The 14,689-nt window shown below is 38.0% G+C and overlaps 1 protein-coding gene across 1 annotated transcript; it reads left to right on the top strand.

The window, feature by feature from the left end:
• Window positions 1-5,361: 5,361 nt before the first annotated feature.
• LOC142150761 (uncharacterized) lies at window positions 5,362-7,466 on the top strand. The gene is given in 2 exon segments (XM_075205955.1): window positions 5,362-6,556; window positions 6,559-7,466. Coding segments are annotated over 2 exon segments (2,103 nt in total).
• Window positions 7,467-14,689: the final 7,223 nt, after the last annotated feature.

The raw sequence follows: 14,689 nt of genomic DNA, 5'->3' as shown, positions 1-14,689 counted from the left end.
AATGGAGAGGTAATTATAGGAGATTTTTGTCTGCTTAATGGAGACTGGAGTAGGTTTGCGGCAGGCGCAAATAGATATAGGAACATTCTGTGTTCTTTGCAGGGGACTTCTATCAAGCAATTTATGAAGGAGCGCATTCTCACAGAAGCCATTCTCTACATAATAATTACAAATTATGACAGAGTTTCAGAGGTAAGTGCAACGGAGAAATTAGGTTCCAATGGTAATCTTTCAGTGTGGTTTAGTGTAAAGACAGGTGACACATAAACAAAGGTGTTAGATATCAGGAGGGATGAATTTTAGTGTTGGGAAATATGCCACTGATTCTTTTACACATTAGAGGCATTTAAGTAGTAGGTGCAGGAACAGTGGGAAAAATGATAGTGCTAATAGTAACATACCTTTATGCCATGCAGTTTCGAGAAAAACACCCATGGAAAAGAAAGACAATCTTTTTCACAAAGGAGGAGGAAACACTGTAAATCTATACATTGTAAGCTTACAAGCAGGGTCCTCTTACTCTGTCTATCTAGAATACCCAGTCTTGTTTTATTTTATTACAGCATTGTACCCATTTGTAAAGTGCTACAGTGTTTGCTGGCACTATATAAATATATCATATCTATGTTAATAATAATAATAAAGTCAAAAATAGCTTGCAATTAGGAAAAATAAGCAAACTGAGAAGATTGAAGATGAAGCAGCATATCTGGTTAAGTTGGAGGAGGCTAAGAATGAAATTATATGTGAAAAAGGCCCAAGCTGAAGAGGAAATGGACCATTACTTGCCAAAATAAGTGGTATGAGAAACACAAATGGAGGAATAATAATAGTAAAGTTTGATGGCAGGGAAATATTTTGAATTTCTAGAGTGAGATTGTTTTTTCCCAAATTCTTTAAATTCTTCAAAGTGACAAAAGACACTTTCCACAAAAATCGCTGCCAAGCCCCTAGGTGCTGCCGACATTCCTCGCGGATGCCCCTTACCTGTTTCACTCCTGGCGGTGTCCCTTATTTTTATTCCATCATCTTTTATGGTCTTTTAGAACTACTAGTAGAAGAAACAGGACAAGATTTCTGCTACCTATAGAGATCTGGCTAGGTAAGCGTTGTCAATAAATTAGATTGATATTGGTGTATATTTCATTTCTACAGTAATGTAAGAATAGCTATATTATACTTATGCTATATTTTACTTTAGGTACCATCTCTACATCCCAGTACATCTCAAGCAGCAGGAAAAGTACAGATTGTGCAGCCTTGATTATCCCTTTACAGTTTTGAACCAATCCCAAGCCATTCTGGTTGATTGCACCATGAAAAAGTAGGTGTTGATTGGCTGAGGGAGAAGCCAATTACAAAGAGATACTGGACAATCCCATTTCAATTTGTGCTGGTTGTACAGAGCCACAGTATTAAGTGTGGGGTCTGTTCAGTATTAAAAATAGAAAGAGAAGAAAAGGGACCTCATTTAAGAAGCAGGAATATTAATTCAAAGAAGGAAGACATGACCTCATTTACAGAGGAGAGGATCCTGACAGAAGGTTTTAAACTGTAAATAGACAAGTGAATGGCTACAGATGGGATTCATTCTAAAATACAAAAATAGATTAAATAGGTCCTGGTTTTGACATTAACTGAATTATTCAACCAGCCTCTTTTAAAAGGAGTAGTCACAGAGGACTGGAGAAGATCAAGCATCCTCTTTCACAAAAGTGGAAATAGAGAAGCGACTGGAAACCACAGACCAATGAGCCGGACATCTGTATTGTAATAGTTAATGGAAATACTACTGAAAGAATCATCATTATCATCAACATAGGGCTTCACAAATGAGAACAAACACAGTAATAAAACTGAGTAATACAGACAGTCAGAGAAGTAAGATGATTGGAGAATATCCGAAATCCAGCAATTTAGATAATCCCAATTTACTGGTTGAAGATAACGTTTGAAATTGATAATAGATCAAAGTGGTGACAAAGATGTTTGCTATCTAGCATTTACTTTTACACTATCACACATCGAAAACTTGAAAATGAATGGGTTCAAAGTTTGAGTGGATTCAATATCAGTTGAATGTTTTTACTATGGCAGTGTGACATTATTCCCTTTCTCTCTGTCATAGTGGAAACCAGTCAAGGGTGTCTAAAGCTGAGACTGATTGAGGATTTGTAGAGGGGGATATGCTGCCCTTTTCTTTATTTAATTTACTTTAGAACAGTGGAATTATAGTAGCACAAACCTTGTTATGCAAAATCGATATAACTTACTAGTTTCAGTCTACAAATCATCACATAATATTTTTTGTTCAGAAAACTATTAGGTATTTCTACATAATGGAGTCCGTTTTCAGAATAGAAAATAATATTATAAAATAGATCTCGGGCAAATATCCGTTCATGAAGCCAGATAAAAAGTTAAATGAATGATACTTTAGGAAATGTAAAACATTCTGTCCCTTCAATACCTTCTATTCGTTCCTGCAGTTTCTCACTCAGCTACTCAATACTTTGATCAATCAATCAATGGGCTCCCTATTGGATTGTTTACTTAAGAAATAAGGAAGATCAAATGCATGATAGTGGAATAAAGATAGAACCACTGCAGTTCAGTGTTGATATTTAAGAGTTTTAGAATCACAACTATTTAGTTGTTTTTTTAATTCTATTTATATTCATGCTTTCTTTATTTAATTTTCAGAAATAGGAACTGCCTGCAGATTCTGTTTACAATTAGGGTTAACAGATCAGCATTTAATGCAACATATAAAAAATGCACAAGCTGCATGGCTGTACTGAAGCTAGAAAGACAGGAAGACTTAGGGGCATATTTATGAAGCACTAAACTATGCAGAAACTTTTTTTCTGCATGGTTTAGACATTTTTAATTAAAATGTTCTTAACTAAAGGCCTAATTGGAGATATCTCCTGCATTAAGCAAACTACCAAATCAACCGCAGTCCCCATAATAGTCAATGGGGACTGCGATCTGGGCAATATTATCACGTTCTGAAAAGCTTAGCTTTTCGGAACTTGACCCCTATATCTAGATATGGCTTTAGCCATTGAATCTTTTGGGTAGAGCATTGTGGTGGAGGGATTTTCGGATCCCTTATCGCAGCTTACATGCTCTCCCATCCGGTTACTATCACAAAATAGCTCTGCGCATGCGTTACCTTAAGTCATGCATATGCAAACAACTTTGCGATAGGGAGAAGAGACAGATAACAGGAGTTTTAAGGTAAGTGAAATCATCACCAGGACAGGCTCCTATCAGACGCGCTGTTCTGGGATGATTTTTGAATAAATGCTTATGAAAAATCATCTGTCATCATTGTGATAAATAAGGGGGTAAAACCTTGTTTAAAAATAAATGGACCCCTTGGTTTACACACCCTAATTTATTAAGAATATAAAAGTGCTACACTCCTGTGACAAGCATACATAGAACCAAAATGCAGGTGAAGAAAGGGAATCATTTATGGATGGTCACATTTGCATTTACAAATGTACACAGAAAATATCAGCCACAAAAATTGCATACTTGCATGTTTATTTTTGTACATTGAACATATCTTATGCTACGTGTAACTCAAAATAAAGTGTTAGAATGAGCCCGCATGAAGACACGTGTAAAGTAAATTAAGATACAAGAGTATCATGATGTGACTGCACACTAGAGGCACCAGTAATCATCATCATCATCATGGCTGGGCTGGTCACACTATAACAGAGTAACAGTCTGCTTATCACACTGCTGAATCCAGTAGGAATAACCCCCCCCCCCCTGCCACACACACACACACGCACACGACCAAAAAAAACAGTGCCACTCACCTTTTTAAAAATGGACTCCGTGGGTGTTGGGGTAATTAATGCTTAAGGTCCAAGATAGTACTTTAAAATGGGGCACTACTGGTCCCAGCAAGTCCTGGTAGTCAAAACTGCTGGGACATGCTGGCCTTGTATAACTAAAAATGCTAGAATACCTATGGCTACCAGAGCATACTGGAGTGTATAGAACTACAAGCACCAGCATGTCCTTGCATCCAGGGCCTGTTGGAAATTCTAGCGCTATATACTAAAATACCTTTAAAAAACACCCATACCATAGTAAAAGTCCTTTATCTAATATATATAAGCCTAGCGGCGTGTGTTAGTGTGTGTGTGTGTGTGGAAAAAAATATTTTCTCAGAAAGGGCTCATCCAATTGACCTGAAATTTGGTATACTGACATTATTTGACAAAAAACTTATAACAGTGAAGTCAGTTAACTTCCATCATCCCCCCTTCCCTCCGTGGGAGGGGTAGTAAAGGCTAAATTTATGAGTTGAGGGCTCAAACTCTTTTTCGTGAGGTAATTTTACCTCATGAACACACATGCGTAGTATACTTAGCACAGTGAAGAAACCTGATGAAAGCACCATATGCATGGACGTCGTTACTGTGCTACCTGCCTTCCTAACAACTTGCCAAACACCTATGATTACTTCTCACGCCTTCCTAACAAGTCGGCAAAAATTACTACTCATGCTCTACTGACAAGTCCGCAAAAAACTACTACTGACGCTTTCCTAGCAAGTCAACAAAAATTACTACTCACGCTGTACTAATAAGTCCGCGAAATATAAACCACAATCCAACTTCTATAGCCCTCACTATCAAACAATAGCAAACAAATTCATAATCTTATTTTTATTTTTTAAATCTTATTTAAATGGGGAAGTCAAAAAAATGCGCAAATGAAGAAGAGAGGCGAAGGGTGAAAACTGCCCAAATGCGCAAATCAAGACAGAGTCAGAGTGAAGATATGTGAGAGCAGGAAAGAGAGGTAAATAGAATTGCAATGAGACAGTTAAGAGACAGTCAGAATGACCAGATGCGAGAACAGGAAAGGCAGACAAGTAGAGTTGGAATGACACAATTAAGGGAGAGTAAGAGTGACGAGATGCGAGAGCAGGAAAGAGAGGCAAATAGAGTTGGAATGAGACAGTTAAGGGAAAGTCAGACTGAAGAGATGCTAGAGAAGGAAAGGCAGTCAAAAAGAGATGGAAGGAGACGATAAGCTGACGCTAAAAAGAAAAACTTAATGACAGATGCGTTTAAAAGCTAACAAAGATGAAAACGCAGTAGACCAGCACTACTGTGGAAACATGAATGTAAGATGCGAGTTTTGTAACTCAAAGAATTTTTTGGCTGAAAATTTACTCAATGCTGCCAGAAAGGAAAAGTTAGATTACAACAGCAGGATTTTCCTGACATTCTAAAAAAATTGATGACAGAGAAAAAAATTGATAAGTATAGCAAACTATTTATGGAAAACATAAGAAATAATAACAATTATTTTGCTTTTGCATCAATGGGAGCTGCTATAACTACACCAAAAGGAAATGGACCTTATTGCTTTTGCATTCAAGGTCAGATTTATCATAGAACTGGAACTTTACATCCAGAAGATGGGCAACGAAAGTTTGCTCAACTTTACATACTTGTTACTGACGATGCTTCAAAGGAGAGAGCAGATACGCCAGAAAATAAAGATTGCGAGGAGCGTATTATGAAAAAAATTGAGAAATTACTAAGAGAAATTAATAAGTTGGTGGAGGCGTACAGAATGTTACATGAGGTTGAAAAAGATGCTAAAAGGGAAGCAATGAGGAATAATACGGAGATGCCTAATATTATAATGGCAATTAAACAAGACCGAAAACAAGACCCTCGACGTTACAACATAGCAAGAGTGAGTGAAGTAGCTGTGGTATTTGAAAATACGGATGGGGAACCTTCGTTTAATAGAGATATTTTGGTTCATTTAAGACCAAAACCAGGAGTTCCTCCTTTGAAAAGACTGAGCATTCTTGATCCCAATCTTGATGCTATGGTGTATCCACTATTCTTTCCGCGTGCGGAACAAAACTGGAGCACTGAAATTAAATTGTTTGGAGCGAATAAGAATGATCGCTTGACTATGATGATGTTTTACAGCTATAAGCTGTCCGTAAGAGATGAGTTCAATCCTCTACTCAATGGTGGAAAATTGACTCAGCAATATATTGTTGACGCTTATGTCAAAGTTGAAGCAAATAGATTAAATTGGATCAAAACCCATCAAAAAGATTTGCGAGTAGAACAGTACAGTGGCTTGATGGACCACATTAATGAAAGAGCTGAAGGGACAAGAATTCCTCCAGGGAAAATGGTCATATTACCATCTTCTTTTGAGGGAAGCCCGAGAAATATGCAACAAAGATACCAGGATGCAATGGCTATTGTGACTACATTTGGGAAACCAGATATATTCATAACTATGACATGCAATCCAAAATGGCAAGAAATTGTAGAAAACCTGGAGCCTTGGCAACAGGTAGAACATAGACCTGATATGGTAGAGAGGGTTTTTAATTTAAAACTTAAAAGTTTACTTGAAGAATTGAATGAAGGACTATTTGGAATGCAAGTGGCAAGAGTTCACTCTATTGAATTTCAAAAGCGTGGACTTATTTTATTAATTATGGATTCAGAGTCAAAGTTAAAGACAGAGGAAGATATTGATAAGATGTGTCGACTGAGATACCTGATAAAGAAAAATTTCCACGACTGTATGAAATCATCACCAAAAATATGATTCATAGGCCATGTGGCTTGAGAAACCCCCAGTCCCCATGTATGGACAACGGAAAATGCATGAAGAATTTTCCAAAAGATTTTTGTAATGCAACCGTAGGAAATCTAAACGGTTATCCAAAATATATGAGAAGAAAAGGGTTTGAGCATGACGTGAATGGAAAAATATTTGACAATTCATTGGTTGTACCTTACAACGCATATTTGTTACTGAAATATAATTGCCACATCAATGTTGAGGTGTGTGCATCAATACAAAGTGTGAACTATTTGTTTAAATACGTATATAAAGGACATGATTGTGCCAATGTTAAAATTAAAGTAGATAAACATGATGAGCCTGCGAAGCATGTAGATTTGAGATATGTGAGTGCTCCCAAAGCAATATGGAGAATATTTGCATTTCCAATGCACATGCAGACACATGCCATCATACGATTGGCGTTGCATATGCCTGCACAACAGAGCATGTTCTTCGACACCGAAAAAATGGAAGACTTTGTACAGAGATTGAATAAGAATTCAACTCTGATGGCTTGGTTCAAGCTGAATGAAACCAATGAAAATGCTCGCCAATTTTTTTATAGAGAAATTCCTGAGCCTTTTGTTTTTGAAAAGGGAGTTTGGAAAAAGAGACAGAGAGGAGGACACAAGTTGATTGTAAGAATGTACTCGGTGGGGTTAAAAGAAGGGGAGAGATATTATTTGAGATTAAATTTGTTACACGTCACGGGAGCTACAAGCTTCCAAGATTTGAGAACTGTTGGTGAAGTGGAATATTTGACTTTTCGTGAAGCGGCAAAAGCAAGAGGATTTTTGCTTGCTGATACGGTGTGGTAGTCGACTATGGAAGATGCAGTTGTGTGTAGTATGCCTCGGCAACTACGAGATTTATTTGCATACATTTGCGTCTTTGGCTCTCCGACTGATCCACGCAAATTGTATGAAGATTTTAAACAAGATATGATGGAAGGTTACTGTCACAGACTTCATTCGCAAGACCCTACTTGCAATGAATGTGAGGGCTATGCCCTTAGAGATATTAATGATGTGTTAGCTTCCCATCGAATGAGTTGCGCACATTACGGACTTCCGAGTCCTCCAGTTTATTTGCCAGAGATTGATCAAGAAATTGATCAAGAAATAGAAAGGCAGCAAGCAGAAGAAATGAGCCTTACGTTGAATAAAGAGCAGAGAAATGCATATGACAAAATAACGAAAGCAATTTCAAATAAACCTCTAAGTGAGAATTTGTTCTTTATTGATGGCCCTGGAGGAAGTAGAAAAAAGTACCTTTATGCTAATTTGATCCATTTTATGAATGGGATAGGATAGAAAGTGATTACTGCTGCCTCGACAGGCATTGCAGCTAATCTTTTAAATGGAGGAAGGACAGTCCAATCCTTATATGGACTTCCAATTCCAATTAATGAAACATCTGTAGGACTCTGCTTTGGCGGAGGTGATTCCAGACTGCCCGAAATTTGTTTATAGGCGTGCTCCTAACCTGAAGGATAATCTGGTGAGGAGTGCACTTACAGATGTGAAAAGATCGGGTATAGTCTCTATCGGTTTTTTTAGATGTGGACTTTGAGCAGCATGCAAGGCCACTTTTTCAGATCAGAAGAATAAAACTTCCTGTTTTGAAGTAAAAGGTCGTAAATATTCGATTAAATCCTTTTTGAATTGCAATACCCCGAATGTTGTTTATCTCTTGGAGTGTAAGTGTGGCCTTTTTTATGTTGGTCGAACATCAAGACCACTGAAGGTCAGACTGTCTGAACTTTACGCAACATAAAAAAGGGCTATGAAAACCACTCTGTATCCTCTCATTTTAAGAGCCATCATAAGTGTATGTTGAATGGTCTAAAGAACTTTTTAGCTATAGATAAGATAGAGAGGAATTGGAGACAGAGAGACACCTCTGTTGCCCTCGCTAAACGTGAAATGAGATGGATTTATGATCTGGGAACTCTTGTCCCAGAAGGCTTAAATCAAGATTTTGAGCTTAAGTGGTTTCTGACAGATGAGTAATTCTAGGATTTCGATTAGTGAAACTTGATATGTATGCGTACCATTAAGGAAGCTAAGCAGGAACATCTTGGGCCGAGATGTGGATGGGAGACTTCTGATTTATTTTTTATTTTTATTTTGTTTTATTTTTATGGTGTATGTATTACTTATTACTCTTGGGATAGATTGCTTTTTATCAATGGATGGATTATTTGTGTTTTATTATGTAATTTTATGTTTTATATTTAATTATTTATTTATTTAATCACTCATTTGTTGTAATGGAGATTCCGGATTTCAGGTGTTGAACATTCGGTCACTATTTAAGTAGTACAGAGTATTATCCCGAATACATGCCTTGAGAAAGGCTCTATACGAGCCGAAACGCGTTGGATGACGGGAGATTTGTTACGTCCGACGTACGAGACCTGTTAGTGGGGAGTTGTCCCTTTACCGTTGATCGGAGTGTGATTTGTAGTAAGCTCTTCCCGGGACTTTGCTTGCCACTTTTATTATAACATCTGAGACATTCATTGCCCTTCTGAACACGGTAAGGGTCCGTCTATCCCATACTTTCAGGTTCCGCCTGACGTTTTACTGTTGTGTTTATTGTTTTAATAAATTACACATATGGTGTTACAGTATGGAGTGTTTTTTCTTTTATTGGAGTCTGGCATAATCGAGAAAGCAGTATATCTTGGATACAGACTTTTTTACTACACTACCTGTCCGGTATAATCGTGTGAAACTCTAGAATAGTGGACCGACGATTATAAATAAGTACATCTTTGATACAGGCTTGTTTTATTACACTTTTTGGTGAGTGCGAACCCTGAGGGGTTAAGTTTAACCCATCATCACATGAGGTGTTCCTGACTAATTACTATTGCACGGAATATATAGGGATTATTTCTCCTCCCTTTCCATCTTGGTATATATGTGGATCGCACTATGTTTGGTGTTTTTCTTTTTTCTTTTCTTTTCCCCTTTTCCTATGTATGACCTATGAGGAGTTCTGAAGCATTGGGGACTTTTTCAGAAGATTCATCATCTGTGCCCTTTAGAACATAGGACTATTTACTGCATCAAGATATATCGTTTTTGGACTTTGTTTTTTTGTTATTTTATTATTATATATTGTGGATTCACTGTCCTGTTTATGATTGGCGCCTGTCTGCAAACTTGCTGTTTGTTTCTATTTATTTACCAGAGCCTGTCTTTGGTCATGGACAATTGTATGTCGCATTTTCACGAGTACGGAGAAGCAGTGATGTGAAAGTGCAGGTTATGAATACTGCCCTTCAAGGAAGACTGATTGAGCACAGCGATAAGGTGTTTAGCAGAAACGTTGTATATCGAGAGGTTTTAGAACAGTAAGACGATGGAGATTAAGGATGTGGCGATGAAGATGAAGGATGAGGTGATGGAGAAGAATGATGAGGTGGTGACATGTGGACAAAACCACGTTAAAAAGGGCGCTTACATCGGGAAGTAACGCTCTTCCCCTGAGGAGGCCTGGTCTAGCCCCAAATGCATGACAAGAACCTTTTTAACACCTTAAGTAGCTTGATTTGACTAGAATGCATGAGTATCATGCACGGGTTGACTTGTTTTAAATAAACACTCTCCCAATTCTTCATCAACCATTTTAATATACTGATAGTCCTAAGGATGTTCTCCTTTCTTCTTCTTTATTTCCATATTTTTTTTCTTCTGAAATTAAGATTCCCCTAGGGCATATAGTCCTGTGCTGAATTGGCTGGGATTGTTTATCACTATGACGAGGAACCTCACACTGCAGGTATCTCTTTTATAGTATGACCAGTCTAGCCTGTCATAGCCTGGTTCTGCTTGTGGTTTTTGGGGAGGCAGGAGGGGCTCCTCACATTAAGGTTAACCAGCCCATGCTATAAGTGTTGCTGCTCGGTTTACTTTTGGGAGAGAATTTTTTTAAAAAAAATATTTATTTATTTTATTCTTTTTTTAAACACTGCTAAGATCCGTAGGGATCTGTGCCCCGCAAGAGATATGCCTCCTGATAGGCATCACTGCGGATGCATTCACATTTAGATGGTTTGCAATTACTTTAGCATGCCATTGCTCTGTCTAGCCTATATTTGCCTATAGTGACTGGTTCATGTTTCATGTCTCCACCTTCCTCTGTCTTTCCTTGTTCCAAAGTGATGCACCACCGGCAGCTACACAGAAGTGGCAGTCACCAATGACTGCTTTCATATCGGTGATTGCTAATGCGGCTACCTTATAATAGACACACTCAGATTTCCTGACCAGCAGCTACAATTTTTATGCCACTAACTTATTTAGTAATTGTTCCCCACACCTTTTACATTTTAAACTCATTTGGGCAGCGCCATTTTTACCTTCTGTTTCATGTACATCTATTTTATTTTCTTGTGTCGTGATTCTCTCATTTCACAGAACTGCATAATATGTTAGCTCTTTATAAATAAAAGATAATAATAATAATACCTGCAGAGTTTCCTATGCAAACATGCAGCGTGTATACAAAATTATTGCAGTTCACACATAAAGCCTATGGTGGGGAATTCAATTCCCCCCAGAACACCGCCGCGGAAAGTGTATTACCGTTAATACGGTAACTTTAACCCGGTTTTCTGCTCGCGGCTCAGTGAGCCACCGTAATATCTGTAATAGTGTGCAGGCCGTGTTACTTTCTACAGTAACACTGTCAATTGAATTCCCTACCTATGTATTTCATATAAAGTATGTTACTGTTTTCATGATATATATGGTAAACATGTACATGGCAGGTTCCAGAAATCGGCCTGTGCACTATTACCGATATTACGGTAATATTGCACCTAATTACCGTCAATATGGTAATTTCAATGCCGGCTTTTTGCTCGCAGCTCAGGGAACCTGAGTTAAATTTACCATATTAACGGAAATACACTTACTGCAGCTGTATTCTGGGGGTATTTGAATCCCCCCCTTAACATTTTTTCCTGGGGTACTTCATTGCTGAGCCAATGCTAACAGTCAAGTTGCGAAAGATATTGTCTTGGCAGAACTTTACAAAACAGAAAGAATGCTCCAGCACTTTTCTTAAAAACTCATTATGTAATTCCGGTCACCTACTCCTGTTTATAGGGATATTGTTCAATAACACTGTGAATCCTTTTTACTTTCTTTAAATGGCAATAATACCAACTAATTCTGAGCGCTCCAATGGAGGAGATGAGTATACTAATACTGTGACACTAACATCTATACTAATATAACAAGCATTCGATGTAATGATACTTGTTACTGGGACTGACTGCGGTTGGGTGGACATTGGAGTTTTACAATCCACATTATGATATGTGCACATAACTTAATAATAGTGTACATTTTTGCATTTGAAATGCTCGCTCTCAATAAATATACAGTTATAAAGCATAGCGAGTAAGAATAAATGGTAAGAATTTTATCTAACATGCAGAGAAAGTGGAATTTTATTCTATAATTGCTCATTAATGAAAAATAGGGACATTTACAGGGACAAATATTTAAAACCTGAGATTTTTAAAATACATATAATGCTTGTCTATAGTGTAATTAGTTCACATGTAGGGTGTTTTGCAGTATGCCTACATAGTAAAAGTTGCAGTCATGCAACATGCCTTTCAACCAGTTGAAATGCTACATGTGTTGTCAACATTTCCAAACAGTTTCCATAGACTCTCAGGTGATGAGTTGGTGCTTTACAGCATGGCTTCCTCAAAACTCTTACAGTGTTTCTTGCTTGGGGCACTGCAATCCCTATAATGTCATGTTACTAAATTATGTTTGATCATGCTTTTCGGATTACTTCTCCTCAATAATTATTATTTTGTAAAGGCTATAGAATAAGAATGGACATTAAAACCAGTGACAAGTGAAGTGAATAACATTGACCATCTCGTTAAAATGGCACCTGTCAATTGGTGGGATATATTAGGCAGTAAGTGAACATTCAGTTAATGAAGTTGATTTGTTGGAAGCAGGAAAAATGGTCAAGTGTAAGGATCTGTGCATCTTTGACAATGACCAAATTGTGATGGTTAGTGAACTGGTGACATGGTCATGGGTGCCTAGGGCTCATTGATGTCACGTGAGAAGCAAAGAGTAACCCACCTAGTCCAATCCAATGAAGAGCTACTGTAACACAAATTGTTGAAATATTTCATGCTGGCTATTATAAAAAGGTGTCAGAACACACAATGTATCCCAGCTTGCTGTGTATGGTGTTGCATAGCCGCTTGACGGGTCAGAGTTCCCATGCTGACCCAGTCCACCGACGAAAGCACCCATAATAGGAACGTGTACACCAGAACTGGACCATGTTGCAAAGGAAGAAGGTGGTCTGGTCTGATGAATCACATTTTGTTTTACATCATGTGGACGGCAGGGTGCATGTGCATCATTTACCTGGGGAAAAAATGGCATCAGGATGCACTATGGGTGAAGGCAAGTCGGCAGAGGCAGTGTGATGCTCTAGGCACTATTCTGCTGGGAAACCTTGGGTCCTGGCTTTCATGTGGATGTTACTTTGGCATGTGCCACCTACAAAAATATTATTTCAAACCAAGTACCCTTCATGGCAACGGTATTCCCTGATGGCAGTGGCTTCTTTCAGCAGGAAAATTCACCCTGCCACACTGCAAATATTGTTCATGAATAATTTAAGGTGTTGACTTGACCTCCGAATTCCTCAGATCTCAATCCAATCGAGCATCTGTGTTGGAAAACAAGTCCAATCCATGGAGGCCCCACTTTGCAACTTACAGAATTTAAAGGATCTGCTGGTAATGTCTTGGTGCCAGTTACCTTTGGACACCTTCAGAGGTCTTGTGGAGTCCATGTTTCGACGGGTCAGGGATGTTTTGGCTGCAAGAGGGGGACCTACACAATATTAGGCAGGTGGTTTTAGTGTTGTATTAAATTGTATTATATTATATTATATTGAAAAACAGATATTTCCATGGACAAAAAATTGAAAGGACAAATCTTTAAAACCTCAGATTGTCCCTGAAAATTAGAGACAGTTAGCAACTGTGATTTCATTTATGTCAGTTTTAAAATGTGATATAATATTGAATATGTGAAATAAGTAAAAAAGCAAACAGACACAAACAAGAAGTATTGAAAAACCATGGTTACTATTGTCGATGGTAGTCAGCATATCGATGCTGACTACACTGACAACACTTATCCCGACATCTGTGCATGCAGCTATGTACACTATACAACCCTTTCTAAAGTACATTGTACATAGCCGCATACTTACATTACCCCCCTTAAGAGCAGCATTAACAGCGTCACCTATCTCACTGACGTCATCAAGCCCCGACAGCATCTTCCTTCCTAGTGATTGGTTGTAGTCGCTTCAAAGAACAGTCATCATGGATCCTTGTCGGAAAGCAGCCCTCAGGACTAAAGATGCCAGGGTAAGTGTTGTCGGTGTAGTCAGCACCGTTAAGCCGCACCACACCCACTAATGTGTATTGTACATGCATTAAAAGAGAGGCCCTTGTAATTCTGACATGTATGGCATAGATGGTCTTTCTACAAGCCTGGACATGCTTAAAAGAAAAACAATTAAATAGTTTTTGTCTTTATTAAATTCCTATTTACTATACAATACTCCTCTTATAGGGCCTAAGTCAATAAGGAAAGTAAGGCAAAAAAAAAGGAGTAAATTTTTTCCGGGACAAACCATGTTACATTGCAAGGGGTGCAAATTAGTTTATTGATTTGCACATACGTTAAATACTGGCTGTTTTTTCATGTAGCACACAAATAGTTGATAGCTTTATTTTTACACTGAAATTTAAAGTTGATCTAGGACATGCTCTACCCCAACTATAAATCTGTCCTCACATTTTAAATTTACCTCCCCATCCAATGCAACATGGTTTTACCCAGGAACAAAGTTACTCCTTCTTTATGCTTTGCTCTCCTTATTGGCCCATAGTGTTTATATTGTGTATTTCTTATTATCTTAAGCATTTGGTTTATGGGACACAATGATTCTAGCAACACAA

This window comes from Mixophyes fleayi, chromosome 4 (assembly GCF_038048845.1).
Source record: "Mixophyes fleayi isolate aMixFle1 chromosome 4, aMixFle1.hap1, whole genome shotgun sequence".
Classification (NCBI taxonomy): domain Eukaryota; kingdom Metazoa; phylum Chordata; class Amphibia; order Anura; family Limnodynastidae; genus Mixophyes; species Mixophyes fleayi.
The sequence above is the reverse complement of the archived record's forward strand: the minus strand, read 5'-3'. Positions and strand labels throughout refer to the sequence as shown.